Source organism: Arachis ipaensis, chromosome B01 (assembly GCF_000816755.2).
Source record: "Arachis ipaensis cultivar K30076 chromosome B01, Araip1.1, whole genome shotgun sequence".
Taxonomy (NCBI): Eukaryota; Viridiplantae; Streptophyta; class Magnoliopsida; order Fabales; family Fabaceae; genus Arachis; species Arachis ipaensis.
Window position 1 is genome coordinate 106,273,310 of NC_029785.2, and position 18,852 is coordinate 106,292,161.

The 18,852-nt window shown below is 41.8% G+C and overlaps 2 protein-coding genes across 2 annotated transcripts; one reads left to right on the forward strand and one right to left on the reverse strand.

Annotated features, from left to right (window-relative positions):
• LOC107610350 lies at nucleotides 657-2,959 on the reverse strand. The gene is made up of 2 exons (XM_016312410.1): nucleotides 1,675-2,959; nucleotides 657-1,075 (listed from the first exon to the last, which is right to left on the reverse strand). Exons 1-2 carry the CDS (start codon nucleotides 2,957-2,959, stop codon nucleotides 657-659), a joined length of 1,704 nt encoding a protein of 567 aa, XP_016167896.1.
• LOC107632950 (40S ribosomal protein S10-1) lies at nucleotides 15,791-17,887 on the forward strand. The gene is made up of 5 exons (XM_016336594.2): nucleotides 15,791-16,143; nucleotides 16,240-16,288; nucleotides 16,357-16,636; nucleotides 16,716-16,848; nucleotides 17,626-17,887. Exons 1-5 carry the CDS (start codon nucleotides 16,141-16,143, stop codon nucleotides 17,692-17,694), a joined length of 534 nt encoding a protein of 177 aa, XP_016192080.1. The 5' UTR covers nucleotides 15,791-16,140; the 3' UTR covers nucleotides 17,695-17,887.

Here is an 18,852-nt window from a genome sequence, read left to right on the forward strand (position 1 = left end):
AACATAAGGTGACCAGAGAGCAGGGAAAGAACACGATCTTCATGACTGAGGAAGCTCTTAAGTCCCAGGTGAAGATCGTGGCTCCTGACTTCGACACGTCGGCTATTGGAGTTTTCAAGACGATCAAGGATGGCAAGATTGTTGACATCCCCAAGAAATGAACTCTTGTACCTTATGCTTTTGTATGGATTTGTGGTTTGTTGTAGAACTTTTGAAACTTTTGAAGCTTACTTTGTTATACATTAAGAGTCGCTTGGTCGGCTTGTGATTATTGTCTTTTGCCTATCTGATAGCGTTTTCGTTTTTTTTTGTTACCGTTTGGTCGGTATGAGCTTTTTGCTCGTGTTTATTTACCGTTATGTTGGTAATTCGGTGGAGCCAGGTCGTGGCCTTTTGGTATCGTTGTAGCCGTTTGTTATGGCTTTTGTTTAGGTGGCTCCCAGGGTGATCAGTCCCGGAGTGCCATATCATGGTTCCGTTTAATACGTCGTGGAACTTGTTTGTCATGTGATGTGTAAGTAGGAAAAAGAACAATAGAAGTAAAATTGGTAGAAATGACAAGTAAACATGAATCGGTAATTAAACAACTCTGTTACCATGGCAGATACAAAGGCCAGTGAATAGGTTCGTTAGATCGCCTGGCCGGCATGCTTGATCTAGGGGTAAAACCTTCTCAGGTTGCCCGCATTCCAAGTTCTTGGGACCTCCCTTCCGTTAAGCTTATCCAATTTGTAGGCGCCCTTGCCAATCACTTCTTTGACCCTGAAGGGGCCTTCCCAGTTCGCCGCCAGTTTGCCTTCTCCCTGGGTTGGTAGGCCGATGTCATTGCCCCGTAGGACGAGCTCGTTTTGCTCAAATCCCCTCTTGAGCACTTTGGTGTTGTAGCGCAGGGCCACTCTTTGCTTTAGTGCTACTTCTGACAGGTGGGCCTTCTCCCTAGTCTCATCTACTAGGTCCTTCTCTACAGCTTCTTCCACCCCCTTGAGAAATAACCGTGGGCTCGGCTCACCGATCTCTACTGGTATATTGCGTCTACCCCGTATGTCAGGCGGAAGGGGGTTTCTCCCGTGGCGGACTGCTCGGTTGTACGGTAGGATCAGAGGACTGAGGCAAGCTCATCGGCCCATGCTCCTTTCTTGTTGTCTAGTCGCTTCTTGAGGCCCAGCAAGATCACCTTATTTACGGACTCGACTTGTCCATTTGTCTGGGGGTGCTCTACTGAGGAGAATTTCTGCTTGATGCCCAAGCCGGCGAGGAACTCTACAAACTTCTCATCGGTGAATTGCGTCCCGTTGTCTGAGAAGACGACTTCCGGGATACCGAACCGAGTTATCACCTGCCTCCACATGAACTTTCTACAATTGGACGAGGAGATAGTGGCCAGTGGCTCGGCTTCTATCCATTTGGTGTAATAGTTGACGGTGACTATGAGATATTTGACTTGCCCTGGGCCAACTGGGAAAGGTCCCAAGAGGTTGACTCCCCACTGTGCGAAGGGTCGGGAGGACGTCATCAGGCTCAGTTCGGTGGCCGGTGCTCTGTGGAAGTTAGCGTTCTCTTGGCACTTGACGCATTTTTTCACGAACTCCTTGGAGTCTTCCATCATTGATGGCCAGTAATATCCAGATCGGATGAGCTTCCTCGCTAGGGCTTTGCCCCCGATGTGGTGACCACAGCACCCCTCGTGGACTTCTCTGAGTACGTAGTCCATCTGGTCGGAGTGTAAGCACTTCAGCAAAGGTTGGCTAAGTCCCTTTTTAAAAAGTTGGCCTTGTATGATCGTGTATTTGGCAGCCTTCCTTCTCAACGCTTTAGCTTCCTTCTCACCTACAGGGAGTTTGCCGTTCTGCAAGAAATCAGTGATGGAGTCCATCCAGGAGGGGCTTATCTTGGTCAGGTGGAGGGCAACTGCTGGTTCTTTCGTGATGCCTTGAATGAGGGGCCGGTTGCCGGTTCCAGGTTTCGTGCTTGCTAGCTTGGATAGGAGATCTGCCCGTGTGTTCCTCTCCCTCGGAACGTGTTGGACCGTGACCTCCTCAAACTGTTTGCTCAGTTCTTTAACCCTCTCCAAGTACTTCTGCAACAGCGATTCTCTGGCTTGGTAGCTTCCATTTACTTGCGACGTGACAATCTGTGAGTCACTGCATACTTCTAGCCTCGTAGCCCCGACTTCCCCAGCTAAGACCAAGCCGCCTATGAGGGCTTCATATTCTGCTTGGTTGTTCGATACGGGAAACTTGAACTTGACCGATTGTTCGTAGATGACCCCGGATGGGCTTTCTAAGATGATCCCGGTGCCTTCGGATGTCTGATTAGAGGCTTCATCTATATGGAGCTTCCACCGTGTGCCCGTGTCCTCGGTTGGGTCTCCGGTTACTTCCACCAGGAAATCTGCCATTGCTTGCGCCTTAATTGCATGTCGAGGCTCATATCTTAAATCGTACTGGGATAGCTCGATGGCCCAGGTCATCATCCTTCCTGCTAGGTCAGGTTTCTGGAGCACTTGACGAATTCTCTGGTCCGTTCTTACGACCACTTGATGACCTTGGAAGTATTGCCGTAGTCTGCAGGAAGAGGTTAGGAGCGCTAGTGCCAGTTTCTCCAACTTGCTGTACTTAAGTTCTGCTCCTTGCAGCGCTTTACTCACAAAGTAAATCGGTTGTTGAACTTTCCATTCTTCCCGTACCAAGACCGCTGCCAGCGCTTCCTCCGTTATAGCTAGGTACAGGTAGAGCGATTCTCCGATCACGGGCTTACCGAGCACAGGTGGTGTTGCAAGGATCTTTTTGAAATGGTTGAAAGCTTCTTCGCATGCCGGGGTCCATTCGAATGCTATTCCCTTTCTCATTAGGTTGAAGAAAGGTAGGGCCTTTGCTGCTGATGCCCCAAGGAAGCGAGATAGCGCGGTGAGCCTTCCCGCCAGTCTCTGGACGTCTTTGACGCAGCCCGAACTCTTCATTTGGAGTATTGCTTAGCATTTTTTAGGATTGGCTTCCACCCCCTTTGGGTTATCATGAATCCTAGGAACTTCCCGGCCTCCATGGCAAAGGCGCACTTGAGAGGGTTGAGCCTCATGCCGTGTCGTCGGAGAGCCGCGAACACGTTTTCCAGGTCGCTTAAAAGGTCTTCGGGTCAGGTGGTCTTGGCAAGGATGTCGTCCACATAGACTTCCACCGTTTTTCCAATGATGTTGCTGAATATCTTGTTCATCAACCTTTGGTATGTGGCTCCCGCGTTCTTCAGGCCAAAGGGCATTTCCTTGTAGCAATAGATTCCTCCTGGCGTTATGAATGCTGTTTTTTCTTCGTCTGGCCAGTGCATCGGTATCTGATTATAGCTGGAATAAGCATCCATAAAGCTCAGATACCGGTATCCTACCGCCGCGTCGACGAGTGCATCAATGTTGGGTAGGGGGTAGCAATCTTGGGGCATGCTTTGTTGAGATCAGAATAATCCACGCACATCCTCCATTTCCCATTGTGTTTTCTTACCAGGACTATGTTTGACAGCCAGGTCGAGTAGTCAAGTTCCCGGATAAATCCTGCCTCGAGGAGGCTGGCCGTCTGCTTGGCCACCTCTTCTGCCCTTTTCTGTGACATCTTCCTCCTCCTTTGGGCCACCGGTCTGGCTTCTGGATTGACGGCCAAATGGTGTGACATGAGTTGGGGGTCTATCCCTGGCATGTCGGCCGGTGTCCAGGCAAATAGGTCACCATTGGCCCTGATAATTTCCATTAAAGGTTCTTTCAGCTCGTGAGGGAGGTTTCTATTCACGAAGGTGAACTTCTCCTCCGTGTCACTGACTCTAAACTTTCCAGGTTCCCTTCTGGTTTGGGTCTTGGCTTGTCGCTAACTCTGGCATCCAAGTCGGCGAGGAACACTCCTGATGCTTCTTTGGATTTCTTTCTTAACGAGAGACTAGCGTTGTCGCAAGCGATTGCCGTTTCCAGGTCTCCTCTTACAGACCCTACTGATCCTTTTTCAGTTATGAACTTTATTATCAGCATCCTTGTGCTGATGACTGCCCCTAGGTTGTTGATGGTCTTCCTCCCTAGGATGATATTGTAGGCCGTGGAGTCTCGTAGGATCACGAACTCTGCCATTACCGTTCTTCTCCCTTGGCCTTGTCCCACGGATGTCGGCAGGGAGATTATCCCGTCCGGCTTGATGAAGTGGTTGCCGAGCCCTACAACGCCGTGCTGGTGAGTCTTTAAGTCGGCGTCCCGTAGGCCCAAGGCGTCGAACACATTGCAGAACATGATGTTCGAATCTGCCCCCGTATCTACGAGGATCCGCTTGATGAGGCCAGTTTCCACTCTGGCCGTAATGACCATGGGAGGGCTTTCCGCGACCTCGTCAAACCATTGGTCCTCCGGGCCAAATGAAATGGATGGAAGTTTTTTGGGGCTTCACGCAGAGGATGTGAAAACTGCCAGGACTTTGGCGTCTTTCTTATGTGCCGATTTCGACTTAGGTGCCACGTTTCTTGTTGTTACTACGTTCACTATGGTAAGACCATGGTCGTTGTCCTCCGGCTCTGGCGTCGCTTTACTGCCCAGGTCTTGTCTTTGTCCTCGTGGTCGCGATTCCGTCTCCTCGGCTCCCTAATGAGGTGGGAGAACTCGGCTAGCTTTCCATCTCTGATCACTTGCTCCAGTGCGTCTTTCAGGTCGAAGCAGTCCTGTGTCTTGTGCCCGTAGCCCTTGTGGTAATCACAGTAGAGGCTCCTGTTCCACCCTGTTCGTTCCTTCAGAGGTTGGGGCTTCGACAAGATCTCCTTCTCGGCTATTTGTTGGTAAACTTCCATAATCGGCGCGGTGAGGGGAGTGTAATTAGTGAACTTCCCGACACGAGGAAACGGCCTGGGAGTCTTACTCGGACCGCCGTCCCTGGCATGTTTCTTTTGTCTTTCTCTGCTCTCGTGATGCCGGGTTTGATTGTAAGAGGGCTGCCGTTTGTTGGCAACCACGACCTGGCTGACTTCTTCATCGTTAATGTACTCCCTGGCTATACTTTGGATCTCCTGCATTGTCCACACCGGCTTTGTGGTGAGGTGCTTTCTGAGGTCCTCGTTTAGAAGTCCGTTCGTCAGGCACAAGCTTGCAACCGAATCCGTCAGCCCGTCGATCTCCAAGAACTCATCGTTGAATCAGTCTAGGTATTTCCTAGTCGGCTCGCCAGATCTTTGGGTCACTCCAAGTAGATTGATTGGGTGTTTTGCCTTTGCGATTCTGGTTGTGAATTGGGCTAGGAAGGCGCGGTTGATGTCTGAGAACCTGGTCATCGAGCCCTGCGGGAGGTTATTGAACCACCGTATTTCAGGTCCCGCTAGGGTGACCGGGAAAGCGCGGCACCTTACCTTGTCTCCCACTCCCTCCAGGTTCATTCTGGCTTCGAAAGCCGTGAGGTGCTCCTGCGGGTCTTGGGTTCCATCGTACCTCATGTCCGTTGGCTTGTCAAAGTGCTTTGGCAGCCGGACTTCGAGGATGGAATGATGAAATAGGGTTGCGCCCATTATCACTGGTCCCCACGTTTTGGTTGTTCTTCCCTCCTCGTCCTCCCGACGAGCGTCCTCGCGGTTTTGCTCTGTGGTACGCCTATCGTGCCTGGTGTAAATGATGGGGTCGCAGCGTCTTCTTGCGTGTCCTCTCTCCCTGGCACTCTCGGTCTCAGACCGTGGGCTAGCTGTTCGTCGGGAGCGGCTTCTCGAGGGGGAGCGAGAGTAGCTCAGTTCGGGAGTTTGTTGACGATGTTCTCGATCTACCAGCCGGCGCTCGAGGTCTTGCATCCTGTGGCGTAGTTCTTGCATTATTCTGGCGCTGTTGTCGCCAGTTCCCCCGAAGGGGCGCCTTTCGGGAGATCGTGTGGTTCGTCTTGGAGGGTACCTCGTGCGCTGCTGGGGAGAAGCCGCGGAGGCTTTCCCTCTGCGCTCGGTCTCGCGGCCTGTTCCTCCTGGGCCCAGTACAATGTCTATTCAGGCGTCGCTCGTCCCCATAGACGGCGCCAATGTTCGGTAGGTCGGGTACCAGACAGATCAGATTAGTGTTCTGGTTGGAGGGGAGATCTCGCCTGGTCGTAAGTTACCGGGCTGGAGTAGACGACGTTCCGAGCACTTCGTGTGAGGGGGGTGTCACCTGCAAAGACACTCCGACGCTCTAGTCAGCAAAGTGTGCAGGCAAAAAAGGGGTTGATTGGTATGTGACGTACCTTGGGAGAAGGGTAGGACCTTCCCTATATATACCGTGTCAGAGGTGGGCCCTGCAATGACAGGCCCACTTTCTTCGATGCTTCCTTCGCACAGCTGTAGTAAAGCTGTCAGGGACGCGTGTCCAGGTCGGCAACTGGGCGCCTCGATCCTGACCGTCCGGGTCGGGTGGTGCTCGGGTCGGACCGGCCCGCGAGTGATTTGGGCCAGGCCGTAACAAGATGAATTAATAGCATAAAAATCGATAAGAAGACAACACTGAAGGTTCAAATAATCATTGAATACAATGCAAAGCTACTTATTCATTGGGATCTCACATTATACAAACAACTTTCATGACTTAAGTTTGCACATTTTCAATAAACAATTGTAACCAATGTTATTTTTCATTTTACTATGATATGTACAAATCACTTATAGTACAAAACTACAAACTAACTAGAAATAGATATGAGCATGGATGCATGACTATATAGTGTAGTGAGGTGAATTTTTGTCTCTGTTGTTAACATGAGATTATACAATGCTCCCGTGTGGATTTGTCTCCAAGAAACATTATGATATTCATGAATTCACAAAATGTTTACTCTAGGGAACCAGAGAGCATACATACTGGATTAGGCAAGTAATGCTTAACTAGTTTGAATAAAAACTAGACAAACCCAATCATAAACACTATTACCAAATTAAATAAAAAATCAACCAAAAATCACCTTGCAAATCCAATTAAAAATAGCTTTTCACTTTGTACCCTAAATACCAATTAAATCACATGAACTAAAATTAATTTGAGGAAAAATAGCACAGTTCAATGCTTATGAGTTTACTGAGAAAAAAATCGGCAACAGCAGCAGAACAAATCAGTTATCATTTATCAGAAATTTCAGATTCAAAATACAAATCAATAATCAAGTAATCAGAGATATTCAAAATCACAAATCACTACTTCAGACTTCAGAGACATTCAAATTCAATAATCTAATTACTTAACAGAAATCACAGTGCCACTAGCCTTCCACCACAGTAGGACGTCAACGGCGAGACGACGGTGTAGTAGCTGGAAGCCTCGAACAGCGACTTCACCGACGGAATGGATGACGCACCGAGCTAGAGAAGCTTTGGTCGTATGCCTTTGGGACAGGGGAAGGAGGAGGCCGCGAAGACGCAGACAACCACGATAGTGGCGGCGGTTCCGGCGACGAAGTTGGGTTTTGGGTCTGTGGAACCTTAGGGCTAGCTGCTTCGATGATAAAAAGAAGGGGGTGTTTGGTGTGTGTTGGGGGGGTAACCGGGTGGGGTTTTCTTCACTTTTTTGTTTTTATTTTTTAAAAGAGGGGAAAACGATGTTGTTTTATGAGAACCGATCGGTTTCTGGTTTGGTCCAACCGGCCGATAACCGGCCGGTTCAACGGTTTCTGAACGATTTTTGTACCAGCGGTTTTAGAGGGTGGATCAGACTGTTTTACACGCCGATTTCCGGTTGAATCGGTTCAACCGGCTAGTCCGATCCAGTTTTCAGAACATTGCTTATTACTTATTAGTAAGACTAAGACATGATGTAGTTAGTTAGTAAGTAGTGGTAATTAATCTATAAATTAGAATTGGTCTCAGGCTTTGTGAGATCATCTAATGCTCTATCACTATCATTCTCATTTTTCTTCCAAGTGCTTTAGCTGCAAGCTTCCTCTCAAACCTATCACAATTGTAATTAGCAACAGCAAATTTTAAGAAAATAAAGTTGAAAATAAATGATAATTTTTTGACCCAATAAAAACTAATTCATCCCATTTTGGAAGATCAACAGGCTTCTTCAGAGGTATAACCCAGCTAAGTGTAAGTGTAAGTTTAACCAACTGAATTTCATTTTTTTTTAATATTTTCTATCTGCTTTTGTCTTTTCTTGGCTTTCTCCTCAAGAAGAAGATCAATGGCTCCCCCAACATCCTGAGTGGTCATTCGCAATGCTTGCTTCATATTAACCTCTTTGAAACCGATTTGCATAACAATTAATAAAGTTTTATCAGATACTTGTAGATGCAACATATCAAACAAGTAACAACAGCAAAGTTTATAGATTAACTAACAACAATTATTGTTATAAAAAAATAATACCTAGGGTTAGAAGCTAGAACAGAGCAGAGCACTACCAGCAGTAGGCTGAGCAAGGTAGTGGCTGACATATGGAACAAAGCTGGCTTCGGAGGGACAGTGGTTGCGCAATGGAGGCAGGAGGTAGGAGGCAAGACTGGCGACAGTGGTTTCGAAGCTCAAACGGTGGCTGCACGATAAAGGGGAAGGAAGCTGCAAGGATGGCTTCAAAGCTCAAAGATGCAACGATGGCGGTAGAAGGTCGGTGGCTGGACAGAAGTGAGAAAGGAACTCGACGACGATGAGAGGAAGGAGAAGCTCGAGGTCAAGGGTGATGGGAGTGAGTGGGTGCTGTGCATTTTGCTTTGCCGTTGTGGAAGGGTTGGGTAATGGTTAAGGTTCTTCAATCATACGGTGCCGTTTTTGCTAAAATTCATAAAACTGACCGGGTCCCAGTCCGATTTGACCGACCAATTCCCGGCTGATTCGACAGTCCAACTCCGATTTTTCAAATCTCTGGTTTTAGCTTTAGTTCGAACCGTATTTCTCATTGGTTCGTGATTCGACCGGCTGGTTTGAACTTTGTTCACCTAAAAATTAACTAAATATTTATTAGCGTAAAGTATATTTTTTGTCCCTGAAGTTTGCTAAAATTTTCAAAAATATCCCTCAGTTTTGATTTGTTTCAATTTTGTTCCTCAAGTTTTTTATTTGCATCAATTTTATCCTTATTACTAATTTTTTTATAATTCATATTTTTCTTTCCAAATATACCCCTCTCTTTTACCTATTATCATCATCATCATCATCATCACAATCCTCTGTCTCTCTTTCTTTCTCTATTTTCATCCTCACCGTCATCTCTACCACCATTATCATTATTGAGCAACTACTGTGAACCTCCTCCTTCCTTTCAATATTACTCGTACTATACCTCATTGGAAAATTAATAACACACAAAATAAATGACAAAGAACCAAACATGATCCATTTCAACACACTTCTTCTCATCTTTCAAAATTGGGCTGTACCTCATTGGAGTTTTGACCAGCAGTACCGGCTAAGATCTGTTTGATACTGCAGCTGAGAAAATTAATTATAAGTAAATGAGGTTAAGAAATTAGGAATTATAATTAGGAAAGGTAGAAATATTTAAAGTGCGATTTAGAGTGCTAATCTTAAAGGTTTTGGCCCAAAATTAGGCCAACGAACTAAACCAAGTGAATTGGACCCAAGTGGACTCCAAGCCTAGCATATATAAGCCTTAACCTAAAGTCATTCAGCCACCATCACCCTCATTTGGTGTGTTGTTGCTGAAATGAAAAGAGAGAGGTGAGAAGAGAGGAACCCTAACTCTCTTTAATCTTCAAATCACCATAACTTTCTCTCCGGAACTCCGATTGACGAGCCGTTTGTGGCTACGCGTCACTCATCTCATCCTCTACAATTTTATTTAAGTTTTGTGGTAAGTAATCTACTGTACTCTGCCCAATTTTCGGTTTCCTCTTTAAATTTGAATTTGGATTGGGTTTTGAGGAAATCTTGTGATTTTGATTGTTTAGGAGTGCTCTAGTATGAGCCATGGATAATATTCATCACAAAATTCAGTGGGTTAAGGTAAGAAACCCTCCAACCCTTGTGATTTATCATTTTCATGAACCCTAAGTTGATGTATATATGTGAAATTGATTATGTTGGTGTATTTGGTGATTTTGGTGCACAATGGGAAGATTCAACTTGCTTGTGGAACTTTGGTATAGAGGTTTAAACTTGTGGGTCTTGGAGAAGAGGATTCAAGTTTGGGTGTGAACCGCCATCATTAAGGTACGGTTTAAGTTTCATTTAAGTACCGTGTGGTGTGATGAGAATTCCTAGGCTAGATGCCCCTAGGATTAAGTTTGGATTGTGTAATTGGTTGGTGCTAATATACATAGTTGATATGTCATGTGAATTAATGATTGAGTTGAGAATTATGTGGGATTGTATGTTTGGTATGTTGAGAATTTGATGAATTGAATAATGAATATTGGTTTGTGGAATATGCTTTTAAATTGTGAATTTGGGCCGGAGGTCGTGAATTTTGGGCTGGAGGCGGGAAAGAGGTAAGGAAGATAAGTTGATATATGTATTGTGTGATGATATAAGAGATTGGATGGATTTTAGACATTGAATGTGTGGATAATTGGTTTGGTTATTGAATAATAAGGTTTGAGGAATTGAGGTGTGAAATTTGATAGTTTTGGGTGAAATTGTGTAGATGAGGTAGGTTGGGTTTGGTTGAGTGGAATTATATGAATGTGGTTGGGTTATGGTTATTTGGATGAGTGAAAATGAATTTGGCTTGTGTACATTGGAAAGATTGGTGATTTCTATTTTTAGGTAGAAACTGATTTTTGACCAACTTTGGCGGTCCGTAACTCGGACCACGGAGTTTGGAATTCTTTAAACTTGGATTTTTATGAGAGATTATTCAACGATCTTTCCAACGATTCATAAATGGTTAAAAAATGAATTTTATAGAAGAAGTTATGTGTGTTGGAAGTTTGGGGTTTAAAGGTGTAATTCTGCAGCTTTTTAACTTAGTAAAAATTTTGGAAAATTGTGCTTCCACGCGCACGCATCAGTCTCGACTTTTACTCATCCACGCGTGCACCTGGCCGACGCGTACGCATCGCTGCACTGATGCGAATGCCCCATAGAAAATCCCGAGAGTTGTGCAGGTACTGTGTTGGTTTTGGGCGAGGAGCACAAAACATACGCGTACACGTCGCTCTGCTTTTCTGACTACCACGTGTGGACATGGGCGACGCACATGCGTCCCTTTATTTTTCTAACTTCCACGCGTGTGCATGGACAACGCGCACACGTGACCCTGTTTTCAGCATGAGTTGATTTTGAGTTGTTAAGGCCGAATTTCAGACCCTTAAGCCTCCATTCTCACCCTTTAAGTCCTAATTCTTTATAGTATGCTTAGTAATAAAAAGAAGCTAGGACATGTGATAACTTGGGGATGAATTAAAGTGAAAATCAATGATGAATGATGAGTAATGATGGTTGTATGAGTTACTGAGGGTGATGATAGAAGTGCGGTGTATGTCGTGAGCCAATGGCTGTATTTGATAATGATTATTGGCTGGTTATGGGTTATGCCATGAGCCGGGTGGCTATGATAAATATTGATTTATAGCTGGAAATGAAAATATGACTTTGGATGATTGTTTTATCTTGAGCTCTCTTTCTCGAAAGTGCGACCCAGAGAGATGAAGGAAGGTGAGGATCCACTTCCTTGTTCCTCCTGGTATTGTAAAATCGTCCCCAGCGAGATGGTGGGAGGTTAGGATCCCCTCCTTGGTTCCTCTTGGGCCTATGAGAATGTACCTCCTGGTAGACGCAAGGGTTGTGGTTGCGCCCCACTTGCTCCAGGTTGGTTAGCAAAGAGGCTCCCCGGGTAGACACAAGGGTTGTAGTTCGTCCCTCTTGCTCCGGGTCAGAGTTTGTGATGTTTGGGTAGATGCAGTGGCATTGATCCACTTACCCTGGGATGTGGTGAGATATACATGCCTGGGTAGATGCAGTGGAGTGATTCCACTTGCTCCGGGTTTGGTTTTGAGACTCCTAGGATAGATGCAGTGCTTAGCCCTTGCTTGCTCCCAGTCGAGTATGATTTGAGATTGAAACTATCTGAGTCTCAGAATTCCTTGGGTAGATGCAGTGGGTCGGCTCCACTTGCTCCAAGTTGAGATCCGAGATTCTATTGACCCTATGTTGTAAGTGTGGCCGGACATTGTGAAAGTTCCGAATGAGCTCGCCCCCATGGATAAACACCAATGTGGGTGTTATGTGATTATGATTATGATTGTGAATAACTCAAGTCGGGGATGCACGACAGAGGGACAGTCCAATGATTAGCTACCAGGACTTGTCGGGTTGGCTTTATAACCGACAGATGAGACTCATCAGCCATAGGGCAGATATACATCATTTGCATATATTTGAATTGTTTGGGTTTGCCTATTTGTTTTAGATTGCTATATCATATATGCTATGTTACCTGACTATATGCTATCTGTTCTAATTGTACCCTAACTGTGTATTATTTGTCTGTATTGATTGTATTTGTACAACTGAGAGGTCCCTCATGCTGGTGTCGGTTGACGCTGAGGGCTGTTCTTGTTGAAATGGAATAATGATATGATTAATTTAAAATGATGATTATTGAATGAGGTAATTTGAGCTCCCTGGGTAGACGTGGTGAAGTGATTCCACTTGCTCCAAGTAGAGAATGAGATTACTTGAGTTCCCTGGGTAGACGCAGTGAAGTGATTTCACTGCTCCAGGTTGATAATGAGATAAGTTGAGCTCCTTGGGTAGACGCAGTGAAGTGATTTCATTTGCTCTAGGTGAGAATATGAAGTATTAATATTATATTGCCGAGACAGGATAGCTGGGGATGACTTTGTTTATAATTCTGATCCTGGTTTGTTGGAGAGTTAGGAAGTTGAGTAGCATGAGAAAGATGAATTAGCTCTAGCATTCCCTTATGACAGTTGCCTATTTATGGATTAGTGAGAACATAGGGTGAATGTTTGGTGAAAGGAAGTTTAGGATGCTTAGTGAGTTTTTATTACAATGCATTGTATTTATTTGGCACTTTTACCGTACTGGAAACCCATGGGTCGGGGGTTCTCATTCCGTATATATCTCTTATTTTTCAGATGGAGGTCCATGTACTCAGAAGTGAGCTGTGGTTCATCTGAGAGATGGCGAAGATCTTCATATTCTCTACTTTATATTTTGCTTAGAATCTCTCTACCTTTATTTTGAAACATTATGTATTGAACTCTTTTGAATTTGCCTATAGAGACTCTTATGTTTCTTTTGGGAGAGATTAGGAGATACTGTTGTCAACTACTGTTATACTGTACCCTAGCCGGCCTAAACTTCGCGGGTCACGACTAGTGGCTATCTACTTATGTTATATATCCATATAATGTCCTTCTTTTACTCTTCTTTATGTCTTTATCTGTATATCGCTTTCGACTTCACGCTTTATCTTTTAGTTGTCGATACATGAGTGATACGACTTCGCGATTTTTATTTTTACTCTTTTCAAGCTTCTCGATTAATACTCATTTTAAATATACTTATAATTATATATTAAAAACCCACCTGAGAGTCGTACCACCTTATTATCATTGACTTATGATTCGAGCATAAGAATTTGAATATTATGGTGTTACATTTTTTCGCTGGGCCAAGCTTTTATTTTGTCAAGACAATTTTTTTTACAAATTTCTATGATGTTATTAATCTACAAGAGGATGAAGATGATAATTGAAGATGTTCTAAGTTATATTTTGAATTATGTTTTTGTGTTTGATTGATTATAAACTTGAAGATGTTTAATTATATATTTTGGATAATATTGATTTTATTATTTTGTTTCAAAAAATTTGGTTTATAATTATGTTTATTACATATTTATAATTATAATTTGGTTTATATTTTTAGAAATTATAAATTTATTGAAATTATTGCGAAATTATACATATTGTTTAATATTTAATGATTTATATAAAAAAAGGAGAGCCCGCCAACCCGCCAGCCTACCATTAGGCGGGGTGGGAGAGAAATTTAAGACCGCCTTACTAGGCGGGGCGGGGCAGGCTAGCTTACCAGATCGCGGGTTTTTGGCGAGACAGGGCGGGCTTTCCTGTTTGCCACCCCTAATGGGGACACAGACATAAGTATCTGCCCATGGAATAAAATTATTAATTTATCCTAATTTATATATACATAAATTCATTTCTTGAATTTAGTAACCCTAATTTCTGCCTCCAATTCGAATTCTTCCTTTTTCTTTCAGACTCATTCTCAGCCTTGATCCTCTCTCTCTCTCTAACTCACTTTCTCTGCCTCTCAAGTCCGTCACTACGTCGCTCAGTATCGTCCCAAAAAATTATGTTACGTTATTATATTGGAATATGTTTTTATGTTTTCTCCTTTTGAAATGTTATTTTTCATAACGAATATGTTATAAATTGTGTTGAATTATATTGAACTGATTATTTTATGATTATTATATTATGTCTTTTTATGTTAATTTTTTTCAAAAGTTTACCGAAGAGATCTGCATTCCCTAAGAGGTAATTAAAGAAGAACTTGCAATGACGGAGAAGGAACAAGGGCTTTTTTTATTTTAAATAGGAGTGAGGAATGGGAAGGGGCTTCTCACGCTCCTCTGAGTACACATTACCATATCTAACTAGCAACGGAGATCCAATCTGAGTCGATTTAAGAGAGGACGCGTGGACTTCATCTGCATTTGGCCTTTAAGGTAATGAACCTAAGTCGGATTTGGGACCCTAACAATGGATTTTAGTTGATCTTGCTTGCATTAAGGTCTTACTAGGCCCAAATATATATTGGATTAATATTTTGAATCATTGTTATAGCAAATACTATACTATTTAATATTATAACACTTAGTATATGTAAATGTTGATGGTAATTAAAATTTAAATGATTGAAATTATTAAATGCTAAATATTTTACGTCTAACCAATTTATTTTTTATTGAAATTAAAAAAAATGAGTCATTAATCAATTCTAAATTTAAATTTAAATTTGAGTAAGAAAATAAAAAAAATTTAAATTTTATCTTACTAACCAGAATTAATTTCAAGACAAGAAATTATTTTGCACATCATATATATATTGTGGGATAGTATGGTCATTTGCTATTTTTTAATGGTAAATATTGTCAAATAAAATGGTGTAAGAAATTAGAAGAAAATGTATTTATAAATTTAGAAAATATTAATTTATTTTTCAATAGAATAAATTATATATTGAATAACAAAAGTTATTATTAGTTTCTCTTCACACTAACTAATACTCAACGATGGTGTTTTGGGTACACTATGTTATCAAAAAATATTAATCAATCTAATCTAATAACTTTTGTAATGACATAAGTTTATGAATTTGAAAATTTAAAAATTATTTAATAAAATGTAAAGTTTTAACAAGTAACAATGTTGATAATATTGTTTTGACTTTAAAAATGAATACGATACCAACAAAAAAATTGTCCTAAGTAAATTTCAACAAATACAAAAGTTCATAAGTATTGCTATTAATGAAAAATTAATCTATTTTAAAGATAAATACAATTTTTTTCTACGGATTTCCTAACCCGACAAGTCGAGAATTAATCCACCACATATTAATGCTCTATTTATTAAGGGTGAGATTCAAACTCCAAATACTTGCTTATATTTAAATATTATTAATAAATAAAAATTTTTTTATATAAAATATTTAAACATAAAATTATTTTTATTTTTTTTATAAAATCTTTTAAAAAAAGATAAGTTAAAAAAATTCTTTTGGAAAGATAAAGATAAAGATAAAGATAAAGATAAAGATTAATTCATCTTAAATGTGATACAACGCAAGTGCTTCAAAATTAAATAGTTATAGTTATATATTTGACCAACCCTAAATCTGCAATTGCTCAAACCCTCCTCACCTCCTGTCTCACACACTCTGCCAGTCTGCCTCACCTTCTCCAGCGTTTCGCCACTTCGAGTTCCCCTGTCGCCGCTGCGAGCCGCATTGTCACCGCACCAGAAGCCTTGTCGCCGCCAGATCGTCATCGGTCCGTCTCCATTCTGCTACCCTGCTTGGCCTCCATCTCGCGCCTCCTCGACCTGAGAAAGTTTTTCTTTTTCTTTTTTATAAAAACTCACCCGAGAGTGGCATTAGGGTTTAGGGTTACAACTGCGGGAAGGAGCAAAGTGATAAATAACCCGTGTAACTCGTTGCCGCTTCTACACTGCAACCATGGTATGCTACCTCAATATCTTCCTTCTTCTATTTCCACCGATCTATATTCCTTTTGCATTATTGATTACATTATTGTGTTGTTTTTGAATTCTTCAGATCATTCCGGAGAAGAACCGCAAGGAGATCTGCAAGTACCTATTCCAAGGTTCGGTCATCTTGTTTGATATATTAACTGTAGTCTGTTGTGTTCTGAATGAATGAATGTATTTGCAGAGGGAGTATGCTACGCGAAGAAGGACTTCAATCTTGCGAAACACCCTGAGATCGATGTGCCGAATCTGCAGGTGATTAAGCTGATGCAGAGCTTCAAGTCGAAGGAGTACGTTAGAGAGACGTTTGCCTGGATGCACTATTATTGGTTCCTCACCAACGACGGCATCGAGCATCTCAGGACTTACCTCAACCTTCCTTCTGAGATTGTCCCCGCCACTCTCAAGAAGCAGGCCAAGCTATCTGGCAGGCCTTTTGGCGGCCCACCGGGTGACCGCCCCAGGTAATTCATCTTTCTTGCTTGCTTGCTCCTGTTTTCCATCTTGTTTCAATGCCAACATGGGTTTTGGTCAATTGAACAGGGGTCCACCTCGCTTTGAGGGAGAGCGCAGATTTGGTGATCGTGATGGATACCGTGGAGGTCCCCGTGGACCTGGTGGTGATTTTGGAGGAGACAAGGGTGGTGCTCCTGCTGACTACAGACCTTCTTTTGGGGTATTTCAATTGCATCCTTGTTTCTTTTCAAATTGGCATTGTTTTTCTTTATTACCTTTTTGGATTTTGGAATGTCAACTTTAATCTTTTTGTGTATTTAGTTACCAATACTATCTGACTTTAGCTGCGGTGTTTCTATGCATGATCTGTTTTTGATTGCGGAATTGCCATTACTCAAACTGCTTCTTTTTAGATTGTTTCTGTTACTGTGTTCTTGTTAGTCTAAGATGTTTTGTGTGTGACGAGCAAATTATTTATACTTCCGTGCTTACTTAAAGTTTCAAGTGTTGCACAGTATTCATTTGTTCATATAACTGAGGTGAATGTGGTGTCTATATCCTTTTAGGTGTTTTGAATGGTTGATGATTATATATTTTGTCTATTCTATTGAATGCTATTTACTTGTGGAGAGCATTGTTGTACAGCATCTGCTAAGTCCATCATATGTTGGTCTGAGTTGCTAAAAATTTTACAGACCCCCACATCTCTGTAATTCAAGCCATGGAAATTTTCACTTCCTTGTAACCCTCTTCCAGTCAATATTTGTTATCCTTTTAATTGGCAATTTTATGGAATGATCTGATACAATTTGAACGTTGGCATAATATGCTAGTACCATTTAGTTTAAAGCATTATTGTTTGGTATCCGCAACAATCATGGTTTATGCCGGCCCTTGGGTGTAGTAGTATTTCTTAGATTTTATGCTTGTGGAAATTTGTCTTTTATATTTTTGAGTTTTTTGCTGAATAAGTTTGTCTGCTTTCTCCATCATTTAGGGTGCTGGTGGAAGGCCTGGCTTTGGTCGTGGTGCTGGTGGTTTTGGAGGTGGTGCTCCAACTTCTTAAATGCTTTCGATAGTTGCCCCTTTTTGCTAGTAGATGGCTGTCTGTTGAGTCAATAGTAGTTTTCTACCCAGAAATCAGATGCTTGATCTGTTATTTTACATACATTTCGTTATTTATGCACTTAAGATTTTGAAAATGAGTCTTTTTGATAATTAGAATGATTAACTTAATTTCATGCTCCATTATCGGACTATTCTTTGGATAGTGGATGCTATAATTGAATTTCCAGATGCAATGGCATGGTGAGAAGAATTAAGAAGGGAACTAAAAGTGATTGGAAATATTATTTGGTGGATTAGTGGAATTTTTGAGAAAGGCAAGAGTTGAGGGAAGTTAACATTATAGTACCTGTTTTAATTTTATAACCCAAACAATTTTCTATGGAAAGAGCAGAACTATGAGTGAAATATTAAACGAGTTTAAAATTTCAAGAAGTTTATTTCAAAATATTATGCTATTATTGTTTGTTTTATTTAATCGAACGTTCAAATATGTATATGGAATAAGCTTTGTCATCGTTGATTTTTCTCACCTTTCACATAACAAAGAGGGAAATTAATTAAATAACAGACATGATTTGTTGTGTGCTTTCTTCTAATCTGCTCTATACATACGTAATTAAATGTTTTGAAGCAGATTATTCTTCATTGAACATGCACGTTTGCGATAATTCTGATTAATCTTTTAGCTAGTATTGATTGATTCTACTGTAGAACAAAAATGTTTGATCTAATTCCATTGTCACAACCGCCTAATGCATAATTTACGCATTCATGTATGTATAATTGTGTATAAAATAATCTTTCCACCAGCCTGACATGTTCTAAAAACATATCCATCAGGAACTGGAATGGACCTAACTTGGTTGACTAGCCTCATTAGCATCACCAGAAGATCATAGAAGCTTGCGTTCTAGAGGTTTAAGTTTAATGATCGATCCTGGCATGCGAGACCTTAGCAAACATCTCGTGATAAATTGGGGATCAAGTTGTAGTTTACGCTTTACAATTATTGATTGACCTCACTAAATTAGGCTAATTTTACAATCTCTTTACAATTATTGATTGACTTCCCATGCAATGAGTTCTACTTTGTATATTGTATTTTAGTTGTATGTTATACTGATTATATGGTTTTCAAACTAGGTCAGTTGGCAGT